At 72.5% G+C, this 15,038-nt stretch overlaps 1 protein-coding gene across 2 annotated transcripts; it reads right to left on the bottom strand.

Moving 5' to 3' along the window:
• Positions 1–666: 666 nt before the first annotated feature.
• On the bottom strand, positions 667–14,140 carry CBS (cystathionine beta-synthase). 2 transcript variants are annotated; one of them, XM_037524883.2, is made up of 16 exons: positions 14,103–14,140; positions 11,147–11,363; positions 9,004–9,110; positions 8,312–8,446; positions 7,921–8,000; positions 7,710–7,844; positions 7,532–7,601; positions 6,641–6,732; positions 5,962–6,087; positions 5,577–5,661; positions 4,570–4,675; positions 4,079–4,153; positions 3,852–3,986; positions 3,463–3,571; positions 1,489–1,573; positions 667–1,217 (listed from the first exon to the last, which is right to left on the bottom strand). In XM_037524883.2, exons 2-16 carry the CDS (start codon positions 11,353–11,355, stop codon positions 1,099–1,101), a joined length of 1,668 nt encoding a protein of 555 aa, XP_037380780.1. In that variant the 5' UTR covers positions 11,356–11,363; positions 14,103–14,140; the 3' UTR covers positions 667–1,098. The 2 variants fall into 2 exon arrangements, with proteins under 2 accessions (XP_037380780.1, XP_037380779.1); XM_037524882.2 differs by lacking the exon at positions 14,103–14,140 and adding an exon at positions 13,784–13,808.
• Positions 14,141–15,038: the final 898 nt, after the last annotated feature.

The raw sequence follows: 15,038 nt of genomic DNA, 5'->3' as shown, positions 1-15,038 counted from the left end.
AGAAGGTCTCGGTCTTTTGCTGCCGATGGAACCGTCCCATCGGCCTGGCCTGCGGCTGAGGGCTCCTGACGAGCAGAGCTTCCTCGCAGACAGAGCAGACCTGACCACGTCGGCCCTCGCCCCGCCCACAGACCCGTGCACCAGACGCCCGCAGTGTCCCCCTGCCCCGCCCCTGGCGGCGCCCACAGCTGCCTGCCCTGCGCCCCCTTCTCGCATCCGGGCACCCTCTGTGACCCCACCCGGGAAGCCCGCGTCCTCTCCCTGGTTTAGCTCTATTTTGGTGGTGCCTTCCAGAACGTCCCGGCAAGGAGGCTGCCTGGCCTCTGCTGTCAGCCCGAGCTCAGAGCAGCACAGGCACCCAGGGCCCCTCATGCCACCCCGCGGGGGACGTCGTCCTGCCATGGCCTGCACTGCCCCTCCCAGACGCCTGTGGGCTGCACCCCCGGCCCCCCGCCCCCGGGAGCCGACGCGGTGGCAGCGGCTGTCTCGGGACGTCCCGCAAGCACCACAGGCTGGTTCCTGGGCGCCGGGGTCCGGTGCGGAAGGCCCGTGTGGCGCTGCGCCGGCGCGTGGCTGCAGCGGGGCACCCCGCAGCCGGGAGTGGGCGAAGGGCCGTCAGAGCGTGAGGACGCGGTGCCGCGAGCAGACACGAGGCCGCGTGAGCGCGTGATGCCCTTTATAGGAAGGTCTCGAACAGGAAGGCACAGACCGAGGCAGGTCAGTGGCCAGCGGGAGCAGCTGCTACTTGGGGTGAGAAATCGGAGCCCGGTCGCGGCCGCGCTGCCTGGGGGTGGGGCGCCGATTCGTGATTCGAAGATGTCATCGTCGGTTCCGCGGATTTCACCTCAATTAAAACACCAACACCCAAGCCGCCCGCACCACCCCCGGGGGCCGCGGGGATCGGCTTCCTGGGCCTCCTGGCTGCAGCTCCAGAAAAGGCCCTTTCTTGCCTCAACCCCGGCCGCGTCGGCAAGATCTCCGCAGAGCCAGCCGGGCGGGATGGGCTCCGCCGGGCAGCGCGGCCACCGGAGGGACCGGGGGCACGGGAGCCAGGCGGGTGGGGGCAGAGATCACGGTCTGTCTCGCGTTTGCGGGGGCCTAGGCGCTCCCCAGCTTCGCCTTCTGCTCCCGCTCCCGGGCGGCCATGAAGTTGAGCAGGTCGATGGCGGTCACGACCCCGAACACCACCTGTCGCTTGGACTGGTCGCTGCTGGGGTCTGCGGAGGGGACAGGCCGCTGAGGGGGCCCCCACACAGAGCTGAGCCCCAGCCTGCCCGGGCGCCCGCCCAGGGGGGCCTCATGCGGAGCCCCAGGCCACCCACCACGGCCGGCCGGCCTGGCCCCACGCTGTGCAGCCAAGGACAGAACAGCGGTCGGATGGCCACTCCCCGGACCCCAGCGTCCCCAGAACAGAGCCCCCGCCTGGGCCAAGGCCAGGAGGGCAGCTCTGCCTCCCCGGCCGGCGCCAGGTCCGCAGCCCCCACTTACGCCCGGGCTGCTCGTGGACCACCAGCGCGAAGTGGTCGGTCTCCAGGATGCCCGAGAGCTTGCCCAGCGGGTCGCTCGGCCGGATCTGGAAGGGAAGCAGCCGTCAGCCCCGGACGGCAGGAGGCGCGGCCCCAGCCCCTCCCCCGCAGCCTTCTGCTGACCAAGGGCGGCGCGGTGACCAGGGGCCGGGCTCAGCCACCAGACACGGGCACAGTGCCAGGCCGCGTGGAGAGCCCGCTGGGCCTCCCCGGAGAGTCCTCTTGGGTTTTCGAGAAAGACACAGCTGGTGAGACCAGCGTGGGGGCACAGGGAGCTGGGGCGCGGCCACCCTCCTGGAGGTGCCTCGCCCCGAGGTCTGTCTCCAGGCCCCGGGTATGGCGTCTGGGCTCTCCGGCCACGGGGGCTGACTCAGTGCACGTGATGCCAGTTCTTTCTGGTTTTAAATGATCAGGAATTTCAAAAAGGAACGATTCCTCAGGCACACGGGAAGCCGGGGAAGGACGGGGTGGACAGGCCACTTGGCATTCTGAAAGCAGCGGGACCGGGGCAGTGGGCAGCCCGGGGCCCACGCGGCCTCATCTGGCTGCCGGTCACAGCCAGCTTCCTGCAGGCGTCAACTCCCCGGGCACGCGGTCACTGCCTGCGGGTGCGGGCCGACCCTTGAAGGGCCTGGAGTCTCTGCCCGTAGCTCCGCCCTCAGCACCCGGGGCAGGCCACAGGGGCTGCGTGCGCAGCCCGGGACACAGCAGGAGCATCGGCCTGGGCTGGGAGGCCCATGGGCGTTTTCCGAACCACAATTAGCCACACCAGAACTGACCACTGGACCCACCGGCTCGAGTCCTTTCTGTTTGGACCCTGGCAATGAGGCGATTTCCCCATGGAGAGGTGTGAGCTCCCCAGGCCAGGGAAACATGGGTCGGAGGGGATTCTCCCCTCTCGCTGGGAGAATCAGGGTGAGGGGCCAGGCCCCCGGGAGAGGGCAGAGGGGAGCCCAGGAGACCGGAAACCTGGGCGCGGCCGAAGGCCACCCGGCCCATCTGAACCTGCCTGGGGCCCAGGGCTGCGGCCTGAGGCCCGGGACAGCACCAGGGCCCCGTGGGCACCGGCAGGGGCCAGGCATGGCTGGGGGCCCAGGTGTGACAGTTGGTCTGACGGCCCCTAGGAGGGGGGGCAAAGCAGCCGCGGCCTCTCGGTCTGCCCACTTGGAACCAGCAGAGCCACCGCCGAGGACAGGAGGCTGCGCCAGGACCGGTGCCCGCAGCGGGGGCCCAACCAGAGCACCTGGCCCAGGGCTGCAGCCAGACAGCCGCGTGTGGCCCACGGGCAGGAGCCCCCACAGGCTGGGGAGGAGCCGGCGGCTCCAGCGCGGACAGGGCCAGTCTGGCAGGGGCAAACGCTGGGACACACGGGAGACACGAGCGCGAGGGCTCTGGGGAGCAACACGGGGCTGGGGCTGGGGGCGGAGGGCTGAGACCTGCAGGGGAGGGGCGAGGCGGGTCGGGCCAGCGGGACACTGCAGAGGCGGCAAGCTGGCGCCGGCACGAGAGTGGGCGGCAGGCCCGGCAGGGCCCCAGCGTGTCTCCTGCAGCCTCAGGTCCCAGGTGGCCACGGGCTGGGGAGCCCCAGACTGCGGATATTTCAGCCGTGTGAGCGTGAGTGTGAGCGTGAGTGGGAGTGTGGGGCGGGGAGGACAGGCGAATCCACACCTGCGTCCAGAGGGTCAGAGGGGTCTGCACCCCCAGATCTTGTGCTTAGGCACGGACGGGACACGGCCGCGGGCACTGCAGATGCCCGCCTGGCTCGCCTCCAGGACGCGGTCAGGACGGCCCATCCCTGCCAGGCACGGTCAGGACGCAGTGGGCGCCGGCCTCACAGGCCCCCCCACCTGCGAGCAGCTCTGGCTCCGATGGGGCGGCCAGAGCAGGCTGCGCTCCGGGGTGTGCAGGGTCAGGGGCGCCCACGGGCGGCTCCTACCTGCTTGAACTGCCGGTAGATGACTTTGCGGACTTGGTCGGACGGCTGGACCTTGCCCGCGAGCAGGCTGGACAGCATGCTCCCCAGAGTCACCATGCCCAGGATCGCCCTGCGGAGTGGGCAGCGCAGGCTCAGGGCCGCCCTGGGGCACCCGCCAGCTGCCATGAGCTGCCCCCCACCCCGGGACCTTCGGTGTCTGCTGCGGTGCTGAGGGCGGCCGTCGGCAGTGTCTGGGGATGCGGGACTCCAGGGGCTGGGGCAGCCGGGAGAGCCGGAGGGAGGACGCGGGGCCCTGGGGTGGACCAGTGGCCCCCACCCCCAACCCGCTGGGACTCGAGACCACGTGGCCCTTGGGGGCTGGGCGGGGAGGGAGCCGGGCAGGGACAGACCCCGAGTCGTCCACCACGGGCGCCTGGTCGAAGCCCTTCTGGCGTAGAACCTCAATGGTGTGCTTGCAGGTGACCGAGGGCAGCACGGTCAGCGGGGCCGACAGGCTCAGCTCCTGCACCTGGACATGCCACCACCTGCATGGGTGGGAGCGGGCGTGACGGGCCGGCCGGCCCCTGCAGGAGCCTCGGGGCGGGGCCCGCACCGGCAGCCCCACGGGCGTGCTTACCATGGCCGCTGGGCCGCCAGGTCCTCCTGCAGGAAGCCCTTCTGCAGCATCCACTTGTCACTCAGGAACTTGGACCTGCAGGCACCGGGTGGCCAGGGCTGGGCGCGGGCTTGCCCCCGCCACCCAGGGACCGTTCTCGGGAGCCCAGCGCCCTCCTCCCACAGGCAGGCCCCCGGCGGCGGCACAGGCAGAAGGGCGTCGGGTCACGCGCAGCTGGGCGGGGCCGCGAGCTCGGAGCCAAGGCACCCTGTCTCTTTGGGACCCCTGGGGAGAGCCCCCTCCTGGGCCCATTCAAGGACACCAAAAAGGAGGCTGGGCCGGTGACTGGAGCAGGAATGGCCTCCAGGCCTCACTCTCCACCACCGACACTGCCCCCAGCTCACTCGCGGGCGTCCCGGCTCCGCCTGCCCCCCGCCCCCGTCCTGCAGGCTCGGGCGGCTGGGACGGAGGCCCGGGGGACGCAGGGCCTGGGGACTCGGCGGAGCCCTTACATGTAGTTCCGCACGGAGTCGGGCAGGATGACCACGCAGCGCTGGCCCTCCCGCAGCTGCTGGGCGGCCTTCACCGCCACGGCCAGGACACTGCCAGAGCTGCCCCCTGCGGGAGGGCGGAGTCAGGGCGGCCGGTCACGCAGGGAGGAGCGGGGGGGAGGGGGGGCTGCCCACGCGCCCCCGGGGGCCGGCACGGTGGCTGCGAGGCCCCAGCTTCCCCGGCTCCCCTCCGTGGCCGAGCGCCAGCTCTGCTCGGGGCCACGCCCGACGCTGCAAAGCGGCAGACCCGGAGCAGACGGGGCTGGGGCTGGTCCCGGGGAAAGCGCCTGGTGGACGGAGCCCAAGCGCTGCCCCTCCCGGCTCAGGCTGAGGGGCGCAGAGCAGCCCCGAGTGTGCCCCCCATGTGGACCCTCAGGTTTGCTTCCCACTGAAGGCTGCACCCAAAAACCAGGGGCCTGAGGCGCCCGGGGGGGTCTGGGTCTGGAGACCTCGGGCAGAGGCAGCTGCTCCTTAGGCAGGGGCGGGGGCAGCCACGCTGAGTGGCTCCCCCATGTCCCCATGCGTCCCTAGAGGAAGGCACGCTCCTGACACCCCAAGTCACATGCCGCAAAGTGCTCAAAGATGGGGTGCCCTTTCCCAGGCACCCCAGATCTGAAGGCCTCCTGGCTGGTGTGGACAGTTCTGAGCCGCCACGGGGGAGGTCCTGGCGAGGGCACCAGACCCTCCAGCCCCCAGGGTGGCCCCAGCCCCGGGGCCGCCTTGGATGAGGTGGCTGCAGCAGTCGGGTGCTCCGGGCTGGGGTGGACGCCGGTGCAGGGGCCCGAAGCCACGGCCCCAGGGGCTCACCTGGCCCTGCCCCTCCTCAGGGGAACGCTGACCCGCTGGAGCGGCAATTCCTGCACCTCGGCCCTGCCCTCGCAGGGAGGGGGCTGCCCCCGGGGCCTGGGAGCGCTGCTGGCGGGTGGCCCGGATGAGGGCCGCACCCTGCCCCACCCTGCCCTGCTCACCGCACAGCAGCCCCTCCTGGGCGATCAGCATGCGGGCGAAGGCGAAGGCCTCTGCGTCGTTGCTCTTGAACCACTTGTCCACCACCTGCGGGCGGGACCCAGGCAGCGTCGGCTCCGGAGCCCCAGGGGAGCCCCAGTCTGCCAGCAGCCCGACCCCCAACTCTCCCAGTGCCACCGACCGGGGCCGGCCACCCGCACCTGCGGCCAGCGCCTCCAGGGCCTAACCAGAGCTCCTCCGGTCCTTGGGGTCCACGTGCTGCCCCCCCACTGGGCACAGGTGCTGGGCGAGAGCAGCCCTACCAGCATCCCTGCCAGCGGGACCCCCGCTCAGCCTGTCCCTTCCTGGGCCCTCAGCGGGACGCCTGCACCGGGGGTGGACGCCTACCGCCCTGTCCAGCACCGTGGGGATGAAGTCGTAGCCGATCCCCTCCACCTCGTAGGCCGTCTGCTCCGTCTGGTTCAGCTCCTCGGGCTCCGCGAGGATGGAGCCTTCGGGGTCCACCCCGATGATCTGCGGGCGGCAGGGCCGGGCTTGTCTGACGCCGGCAGATGCAGCAAGTGCCCCGGCCATCTGCCCATGGGGTGCAGCCCCGTCCGGGCCTCGAAACCCAGAGGCCCAGGCCAGGAATGGGGCAGGCAGCAGCGCCTGGGGGGCCCTCGGAGTAGCAGAGGGCACGACCCGTGTGGGGCAGTGTCCGGGGAGCTCTGGGTGGGCGCCCGCAACAGCCGGAGCCTTTGGGGGCGGGGTGGCGCTGGGGCTCTCCCGAACGCGGCGCTCCGGGCAGGGTGACGCGGCACCGAGCCCGAGAGCTCAGAGTCCTGGGGAGGCCCTCGGAGGCCCCCACATGGAGTGCCCCGCCGGGAGAGGAGGCGGGTGGCTCATCCACCGGCTTGGACTGGACGGTGTCGAAGCAGAGATGTCTGGAGTGAGAACTCTGCTCCAAAGCGGAGGCCGTGCCGGGCGGGGAGCGCACCTCCTGCTGCAGTCGGGCCACGGGAAACACGGGGCCTGGCCCGGCTCCCCGGACAAGTGGGTGCCCATCGCCCCCGGCCCGGCCACTCACCTGGCATCCGGGGCACTTCTCCTTCAGCTTCCTGGCGATGCCGGTGATGGTGCCGCCCGTGCCCGCGGAGGCCACCAGCATGTCCAGCTTCCCTGAGGGGGGAGCCTCGTTGGAGAAGGTTCTTGGGCCCTCACCGGCCTGCCATCCCCCTCCGTTAGACCTGCTCCCCTGGCGTGAGGGCGCAAAGGGCCCAACAGGGAAGCTGCCCGTGGGGGACGGGCGTGGGGCTCACTGGCCTTGCCCTGCCTACAAGGCACCTCTCGACCCCAGGCGGCAGCCGGGCCAGGCAGGCCCCCGCAGACCGGCCAGTGGGGGCTCCGTGCCCGTGCAGGGCTGCCTCTGCCAGCGCGAGTGCCTCGCACGTCCAGCCCGCCCTCCCGCACAGGGCTGCCGTGGCCTGCCCCTCCCGCCACCAGCCTCCCCGCAGCGGCTCCCCAGAATCACTCAGGGAAACAGCCCGGCAGAGTGCCGACTCCCCGGCCCTGGCACTGGGCGTGTGGAGAAGTGTCCAGGGACTTCCTGTCCGTGCAGGACGCGAGCGATTCCTGCATCGCCTGGTTCCACAGGCGAGGACACCCGGGTGCCGAGCTCAGCACCCAAGCCGGGGTTGGACGCCAAGTGCCGGCCAGTGTCGCCCGGGCCGGAGCCAGCGCCCTCCGCACTCAGGAGCCCCAGGGAGGCTACTGGGCCACAAACCATCCCCCGCGACACGGGAGGGACGGAGGGGGCGGGCGGGCCGGGGAGCCGGGAGGAGAGGGCTCCGGAAGCCCCTCGCAGAGCGGGCACGTTCCGGCTGGTTGGGAAGGATGAGCCGGAGGTTGCCAAGGAAAGGCTAAGGGGCTTGTCCGGGCGACCGGCTGGGCAGTCAGGGGGACCGCGGGGGGCTCGCACCGTCACACTGCTGCAGGATCTCCTCGGCCGTGGTGTCGTAGTGCGCCAGGGGGTTGCTGGCGTTGCGGTACTGTGCGGAGCAGCGGGGGCGCCCGGTGAGGACAGGGCCTGAGCGGGCAGCAGCCGCCCTGCCAGCCCCCACCTGGGCCGCCCCTGGGCCGCCTGTCGGGTGTCGCACCTGGTCCAGGATGTGGGAATTGGGGATCTCGTTCTTCAGCTTCCACGCCACCCCCACGTGCGACTCTGGGGAGTCGAACCTGGCACTGGTGGGGGTCCGCACGATCTCGGCTCCCAGGGCGCGCAGGACGTCCACCTGGCGGGGAGCAGGCTTTTGTGGGCGGCTGCCGCAGGGCAGCAGTGGGGACCCCCCCCCACTTCCCCGCACCTACCTTCTCCAGGCTCATCTTCTCGGGCATCACGATGATGCAGCGGTAGCCCTTCACCGCGGCGGCCAGGGCCAGCCCGATGCCTGCGGGCCACAGGCATGAGAGGGCCTTGGCCGCCCTGCCTTGCACGCCTGTCCCCCACCCCTCCAGAGGGCCGGGCCGGGAGGGTCACGGAGCTCCTGACGCCTCAGACGCGGCGTCAGGAGAGAGGCCCCAGGACAGCGGCCTGCCGGCGCCGCTCGGTGGGCTCTCCGGCCGCCGGCCAGGCCGGGGCTGTCACCAGGAAACCAAGACTCTCCCCCTAGGTGCGGCTGGCCGGTGCCTGGAGCTGTGCAGGCTGAGCCGGTGGCCGGTGCTCCCGGGGGCGGGGCGGGAGGGCACTGCCCGCACCCACCTGTGTTCCCGGACGTGGGCTCAATGATGGTGTCCCCCGGCTTCAGGGTCCCGGCCCGCTCCGCATCCTCAATCATCCGCAGGCTGATCCGGTCCTTCACGCTCCCGCCCGCGTTGAAGAACTCACACTTGGCCACTGGGGGCCAGACAAGAGTCAGAGGCCGAGAGCTCGGGGGTGCCTCGCCCCCATATCATAACACCCCGAGGCAGCCTGTCCCAGCTGGCTCTGGAACGGCGCCTGGATCAGTGGTCGCAGAGGGCACCTGCACCCGGGGGCACAGGCCCCACCCAGCCCCGCCAGGCGCGTGAGGGCACTGGGTCCGTGCAGGGGGCAGGAGGGCGGGCGCCGGGTCTCACCCAGGGTCCTGCCAGGTAGCAGAGTCCTATGGCCATGCCGGGCTCAGCCTCCCCCACTGTGCCGGCAGCCCCCCGCCCTCCCTGTGGCCCCCTCCTGCGGGCTCCCCACGCATAATGCGCCACGTGTGTGCGTGCTCTGTCGGGTGTGAGTGCGAGTGCACGTGTGTGTCTGGGGGTGTCGCCTGCTGGCGGACCATGGGTGTGGGTGGCAGGCTCCGCCAGCTCCCTGTGTCACCTGCGGGGACGCCTCGCCTGCCTGACCCTGGTCCCTCACCAGTGACCCCGCCCTGGCCTGACGGCGCCTCCCGCACCTGGGCCGGACAGGCAGGTACTCACAGAGCTCGCACTTGAGGCCAAAGTTCTTCCCAATCTTGTTGACCCTCACCATGGGGGTGTTCCCAATTTTCTTCAGGATATCTGGCAAGACCTTGGGGGTGCTTGCCCTGAGACAGAGGGTGCACAGTCATTCAGAAAGCACAGGCCGAGGAAACCAAGGACAGAGGCAGAGACAGTGCTGGGCCCAGAGCGGCAGAAGCCGCCAATGGTGACAGCTCGGGAAGGGTCAGGGCCTCGGTTATGGGCACGACTTCTTGGCGTGAAACTCCGGACAAGAAAGGCAGAGCGACAGGGCTGAGCTGGGCGGCGCGGCCTGTCTGTTCAGAGGCTGTTCCTGGACCACCACGCTGTCCATGTGCGTCCTGGGCCCCCGCCCGCGCTAGGCCCCCCTCTGAGCACGGTGTTGACCCTGGCCCAGGCCCCTCGGCCCCCGATGCCGCGCCCAGTATGCCCAGAAAGCAGCGCTGGGTATGTGGACAGAGCCGCTGGTCACTCTGCCCTTGGGGTCAGGGTCAGGACGAGCCCCAGGGGGTCTCCAGGCACAGAAAGGAATGTCCGCGCCCACCGCCTCTCCACAGCCCCTCCCACCCCTCAAGGCGGGGCTGGGCAGCGGTGGGTGGACACCTGTCCGGGTGAGCCACGACGTGGAGCCGTCCCCCTCTCCTTGTCCTCAACTGCCCCCGGCCTGTTCCCCCACCTGCTGGGCACAGGGCTGGGGCAGCCCCAGGGCCAAGAGCCCAGGACCACTGACCGCAGGCCCTGCCCGGGCGGGAATCGGTGCCGTCCAGAGTGGCAGGGACTCCTGCCCTGCTGCTGGGGTGCAGAGAGGAGCTTGAACAGCCCCCGGGCCACCCTGGGGCAGGCTTGGCAAGGTGGGGGTGCAGGGAAAACGGGCCGGGGGCAAAGGGCTCCTGACCTGGCCGGCCTTGGAGGGAGGCCAGGCCCGCGACGTGGGTTGATTCATTAACTAGTTAAAGCCAAAGCCGGACAGCAGGGCAGAGGCCTGGGAGGGGAGGGCGGGGCCAGCCCATGCTGTGGGGGCCAGCGGGGGAGCAAGGCCCAGCCTGCTGGGCAGGACGTAGGGGCAGGCAGAGAACTCGGGGTTCCTGACTCAGCGCCAGGCCCAGGTGGCAGGTGGTCACCCGAGAAGGCTGCCCTGGGGGTAATACCTCAGTTGTCCTCTGGACAGCCAGGACCTCCCAGAGGACACCCCCGCCCCGCGTCTCACCGCGGAGAGGCTGAACCCCCCCACTGCTGTGCTGCCTGGGTCGAGCCCTGGGAATCGACTGGAATCGTCTTCCCAGGTCCCCACTGGCCAGCACCGTGGGTCCATCCACCAGCAGCTCCAAAGCCTCCCCCACGCCCACTGGGCCCCTCATCACCCGTGGGGCACACCCCAGCAGGTCCCCAGGATGGCCAGCTCCAGAGGCCCACCTCCTCAAGGACCCCAGACCACCTGCCTGTGTTCCTGGTGGGGGCCAGCGGGCAGTGCTCCAGGTTCGACGGGCACAGCAGACCCTGCAGGGCCTTTAAGGGGGCTGAGGGGCCATGCATCAGGCACAAGTGTGGGGCTGTCACTGCGGGGCCGGCCAGGCCTTGCGCCCCCTCCCCCAGAGCCAGGCGCCAGGGCCCTGGAGTCTCCCTCCTGCCCGCATCAGCCTGGCCCAGGCCTTCCAGGCCCTCCTCGGGCTGGTTTTGGCAGCGAGGCCCCATGTGGGCTGGACAGCAGCAGAGGGCCCAGCTGGCATGGTCCAGCCGTCCCGCGGGTCTGTCCCCAAAACGGGCTCAGGAGAGGAAAGGATCCCAGGCCCCACAGTGTCCATGACCCAGTGTCCGCAGAAAGCAGACAGGACCTCAGTCCCGTGCTGCGCCCAGACGCACCACCGAGAGGCCTCGCTGCAGCTGGCCACTCGCCGGGGACAGTCCCGTCCGTTCAGCCCTGTCCCGGCCGCTGGCCCCGACACAGCGGGCCCGGGCCTCTCCCAGCCCCAGGCAGCTCATCTGTAAGTGCCCCCAGCTCGCCATCCATCCAGAGTGACCACGGGGAGGGTCACCTGGTCTGCAGGACTGTGTGGCTTCCGGGTGACCCCCCCCACCCCCTCCCGGAGAGGACAGGCCCTGGATGCGACGAGCAGCGACTTACGGGGCGGTGTGGTGGTGCGGGGAGTCGGAGGCCGGCCGGCCCAGCTTCCAGGAGCACCTGCTTGGGGTGTCGGGTCGGATCCACAGGCGCTCCTTGGCCCCTGTGTCCCCCAGGGGCCCTGTCTCCAGGCTCCCCTTCTCTGAGCGTGCCCCTGAGAGGTGGGGGCACCCTGCAGACCCCTCTTCGGGCTGGGGTTTCTCAGATGGCATGCTGGCACCTGGGGGGGAAGCGCTATTAGTGGGGGCTGATGCGTGGGGCGCCGGCCCCTCTGGCATGGGGTGCCGCGTGCTCAGCTCAGCAAGAACAGGCAGCGAGCGCAGGCCCAGCTGCTGGGAAACAGCTGGGCGGGTTCTGGAAAGGCCGAGTGTGGAACCAACAAGGGGCGCGCCATCCTGGCCCGGGCACACAGGCCACAGCGGGGAAGCGGGTATTTGCCTCCGCGTCCGGGCAGGGCGTGCGCAAAGCCAAGATGTGGGGACGAGTCAGCAGCCAACTGGCCGCGCGTGCCGTGGAGAAGTGTTTGGCTGTGAAAGGAATGGATTTGTCCCAACGCGGGAGCAGACGCTGCTCCCTAAAAGCCGAAGGCTCGGCCAGGCGACAGCTGCGGCCCCGGGGCAGCGCGGGGAGCCCCAGCAGCGCGCGGGCCCCTTACAGCCGCGCCACGTGCACGGGTCAGCGATTCCCAAGGAGGCGGCGCGCAGAAGAGCGTCTGTGCGCGATGGAAATAAAAGGGCAGAAAGTGGAGATAGACATTTCCCCCCCGGCCCCCCAAAAAAGAATCAAGTTTCGACACAAGGACCCCGTTTTGTGTTAAGTGAAAGGAGCCGACTCGCCCCGCGGGCCCAGAGGCAGAAAGGAGACCCGAGGCGGGGCGGGGAGGGCCCCTCCGCTCCAGGGGCCGAGTCTGGGGCGTGGCGAGGCTCCCTGGGCCGCGTGAGCGGGGACAGCCAGCTGCCCCGTGTTTCGTCACGGCCTCACGCCACGCGAGCCGCGCGACAAACGCAGAAACAAAATAAGAAGAGGGAGGGGCCCGGTCGATGCTCTCGGGCAAGCCCCCATGGCCGCGCCGCGGGGGAGCCAGGGCCGGTCGGGGGCCCCTCACCCCCTCACTCCACTGGGCGGGCGGCTCTGGAGCCCGCAGGCAGACGGGGCGTTTCCCGGGCGGGAGCGGGAGCAGGCGCGGGCGCGGGCTGGGGGGGCCGAGGAAGTGGAGCAAGCGGGGCTGGACACTGACCAACCGAGGGGTGTCGGCTGTGCCGGGCGGGCCACCGCAGGGCCGGCTGCCACGAGGGGCCCGGTGAGGGGGCGCGTCTCCCCACACAGCCTGTCAACCCAGGGCTCCTGCTTCCCGGGCCGTGGCCGGTGGGCGCAGGTCCTGAGGGTCCTGCGTGGCGCTTGTGGCCCGGGGAGCTCACCTGGGCGCCCGACACGCCCCGCGGGAGGCAGCCTTGCCCTCCTGCTCCCCAGAGGCTTCGAGGCGCATTGTGTGGAAAGTCCCGGGTGCCCGCTGGGCACTGGTACCGCCCACCAGAAGAGTGGCCAGCCCATCACGGCCAGCCCAGCAGGGAGGCTGGGACTCCCCAGCCTCTGCAGTCACCCCCCAGCTGCCTGCCGGAGAAACCTCGTGGCCCCGGCGCCCGGAGCCCTTCCAGGTCTTGGACTCACGACTCCTCCAGCTCAGCCCCCATCAGCGCCCCAAGCCGCGGGGCTGCCCACGGCGCCTCCGCCTCAGGCGGGACAGCGACCCCCCACCTGGCTCTGCCCTGGGGTGATGGGGAGGGGGTGGCTCTGGGCCTGGTGACCCGCCCAGCCCGACAGGCCCGGGCTGAGCAGATGCCCAGGCGCCCCGGCTGCGGCCGCCTCCTCGGCGGCCTGCCCGGCTCTGGCGCAACCTGTGACCCGGCGGGACTGCGGGGCGCGCAGATGGAAACTGACCAGGGCGCCCCAGAAGCCAAAGGAACCCGGCGGCCCCTGCGGCGCAGGGATCCTACCCGCGGCCGCGCCGCGCCGCCCCGCCCCGCCCCGCGACGCAGGTGCGTCGGGGGGGGGGGGGGGCTCACCTGGCCTCACCTGGCCTCACCTGGCGCTCACCTGGCGCGCGCTCCCGGACTCCCGCCGCACCTTAGGCCTCCCGCGGCCACGACACCCCAGGGCGCGCCCAGGGGGCACGGGCGAAGGCCGAGGGCCCTCAGGGCGGCTCCCGCTGAAAAGGGGGGACTCCAGGGGGACACGGGGACCCCACAGTGCATCTGGAGGCCTCGGGGCCCGCCCGCGGGAGGGAGCGACACGGGGGCCGGCTCTGGGGAGACGCCCGAGCCGCGCTCGGGGGCGAGGGCCCTGCGCCCCCCCCGCCCCTCCCGCCGTCCGCTCCGCCGGCCGGGCTGGGGGGGCCGGCACCCCGCTTCCAGGACGCGGCGGAGGCGCCCCCCGCCCCTCCGGGCAGAGCGCGCTCCGCGAGCCCCGCGCCCCGAGCAGCCCCGGCCCGGCCCGGCCGCTCCGCGCGGGGACTTGGGGCGCCCCGGGGGGCGCAGGCCACGTGCACGCTCCGGCCCCGCTCCGGCGGGGGACCGGCCCGGGGGGGCCCGGGGGGCCCCGGGGGGCTGGGGCCCCGCGGCCCGGGACGAGGCGGGGGCTCACCTGGACGCGGCGGCGGCGGGCGGGCGGGCGGGCGGGCGGCGAGCGGCGGCTGCGGGACCCGGACCCGGGGCGGGGGGCGGGGGCGGGGCGGGGGGCGGGGGCGGGGCGGGGGCGGCGGAGGCGATTGGCGGACGGCGGGGGCGGGGGCCGGCGCCGGCCAATCCCGGGGCCGAGCCCGGCCCGCTCGCCCCGCCCCCAACGCCGCCCGAGACCCCGCCCACCCCGGGGACCCCGCCCCGCCCCCGCCCCGCGGGGACCCCGCCCCTCCCCCCCGGACCCCGCCCCGCCCCTCCCCCCCGGACCCCGCCCCTCCCCGCACCCCGCGGCGGTGGACGCCGGTGCCCGCTGTCCGTCCGTCCGCCCGTCCGTCCTGCCCGGCCGCGGCCCCCTGCGGGGTGCGATGACCGTTGTCGACGCGCTCGGAAACGTGTCCCCTGGGGGGCGGGGCTGCTCCCCGGGGCCTCCCCGCCCCCTCCGGCTTCTGGGGCGCTGCCCGGCCGTCCCCGGGGGCTGAGCCGCGACCTGGGCCGAGGGCGGCACCGCGCTGGGACAGACGCTCCGGCCTGGCCCGGCCCGGCCCGCGCGGCCAGCGAGGGGCGGTCGGGGGGCCCCGGCCTGCGGGGCGCCTCCAGCGGCCCCAACGCACCCCTGGAGCCTCCCGCCGCCTCCCTGCGCCTCCCGCGCCCGGGCGCCCGGGGAACGGCCAGGGGCCGCGGGGGGCCCAGAAGCAGCCCTGGGTGGGCGCAGGCCGGGCGCCCCGCGGCCACGGTGGACACTCGAGGCCGCAGCCCACGGGTTGGGGGGCGGGAGCGCAGGTCGTCAAAGTCTCTGCACGTGACCCTGGCGCTGCCCCAGGACCCTCCTCTTGTTGGGGGGGGCGGCACCCCCAGGGGCAGGAACCAGAACCCCGGGGCAGGGGCGGCCGCAGCCAGGAGCAGGGGTCGGACAGGCGGCCTTGGGTCCGAGCGGGCGGCCAGGGACGCGGGCGCCCATGTCTGGGCTGGGAGCTTTGGCTCAGCCGCGTCATCCGTTCCAGGTGGGGGCCCCCCCACCCTCGCCCGACCCCCGTCCGCCCCACACCCTGATCTCCCGCAGCCCTGGAATCCGGGCGTGCGGCCCGGGCTGTCTGCACAGGGGCCCCTGGGATGGAAGGATGCAGGAGGGAGGGCGCCGCACCCAGCCTGGAGGAGCTGGGGCGGGGAGCCCCTACATTCCGGCTCCTGCCCCAGGCCTGGGGGGCAGCGCTTGAGGCTCC

This window comes from Talpa occidentalis, unplaced genomic scaffold (genome assembly GCF_014898055.3).
Source record: "Talpa occidentalis isolate TD23 unplaced genomic scaffold, MPIMG_talOcc4v2.1 talOcc4.4, whole genome shotgun sequence".
Taxonomy (NCBI): domain Eukaryota; kingdom Metazoa; phylum Chordata; class Mammalia; order Eulipotyphla; family Talpidae; genus Talpa; species Talpa occidentalis.
The sequence above is the reverse complement of the archived record's forward strand: the minus strand, read 5'-3'. Positions and strand labels throughout refer to the sequence as shown.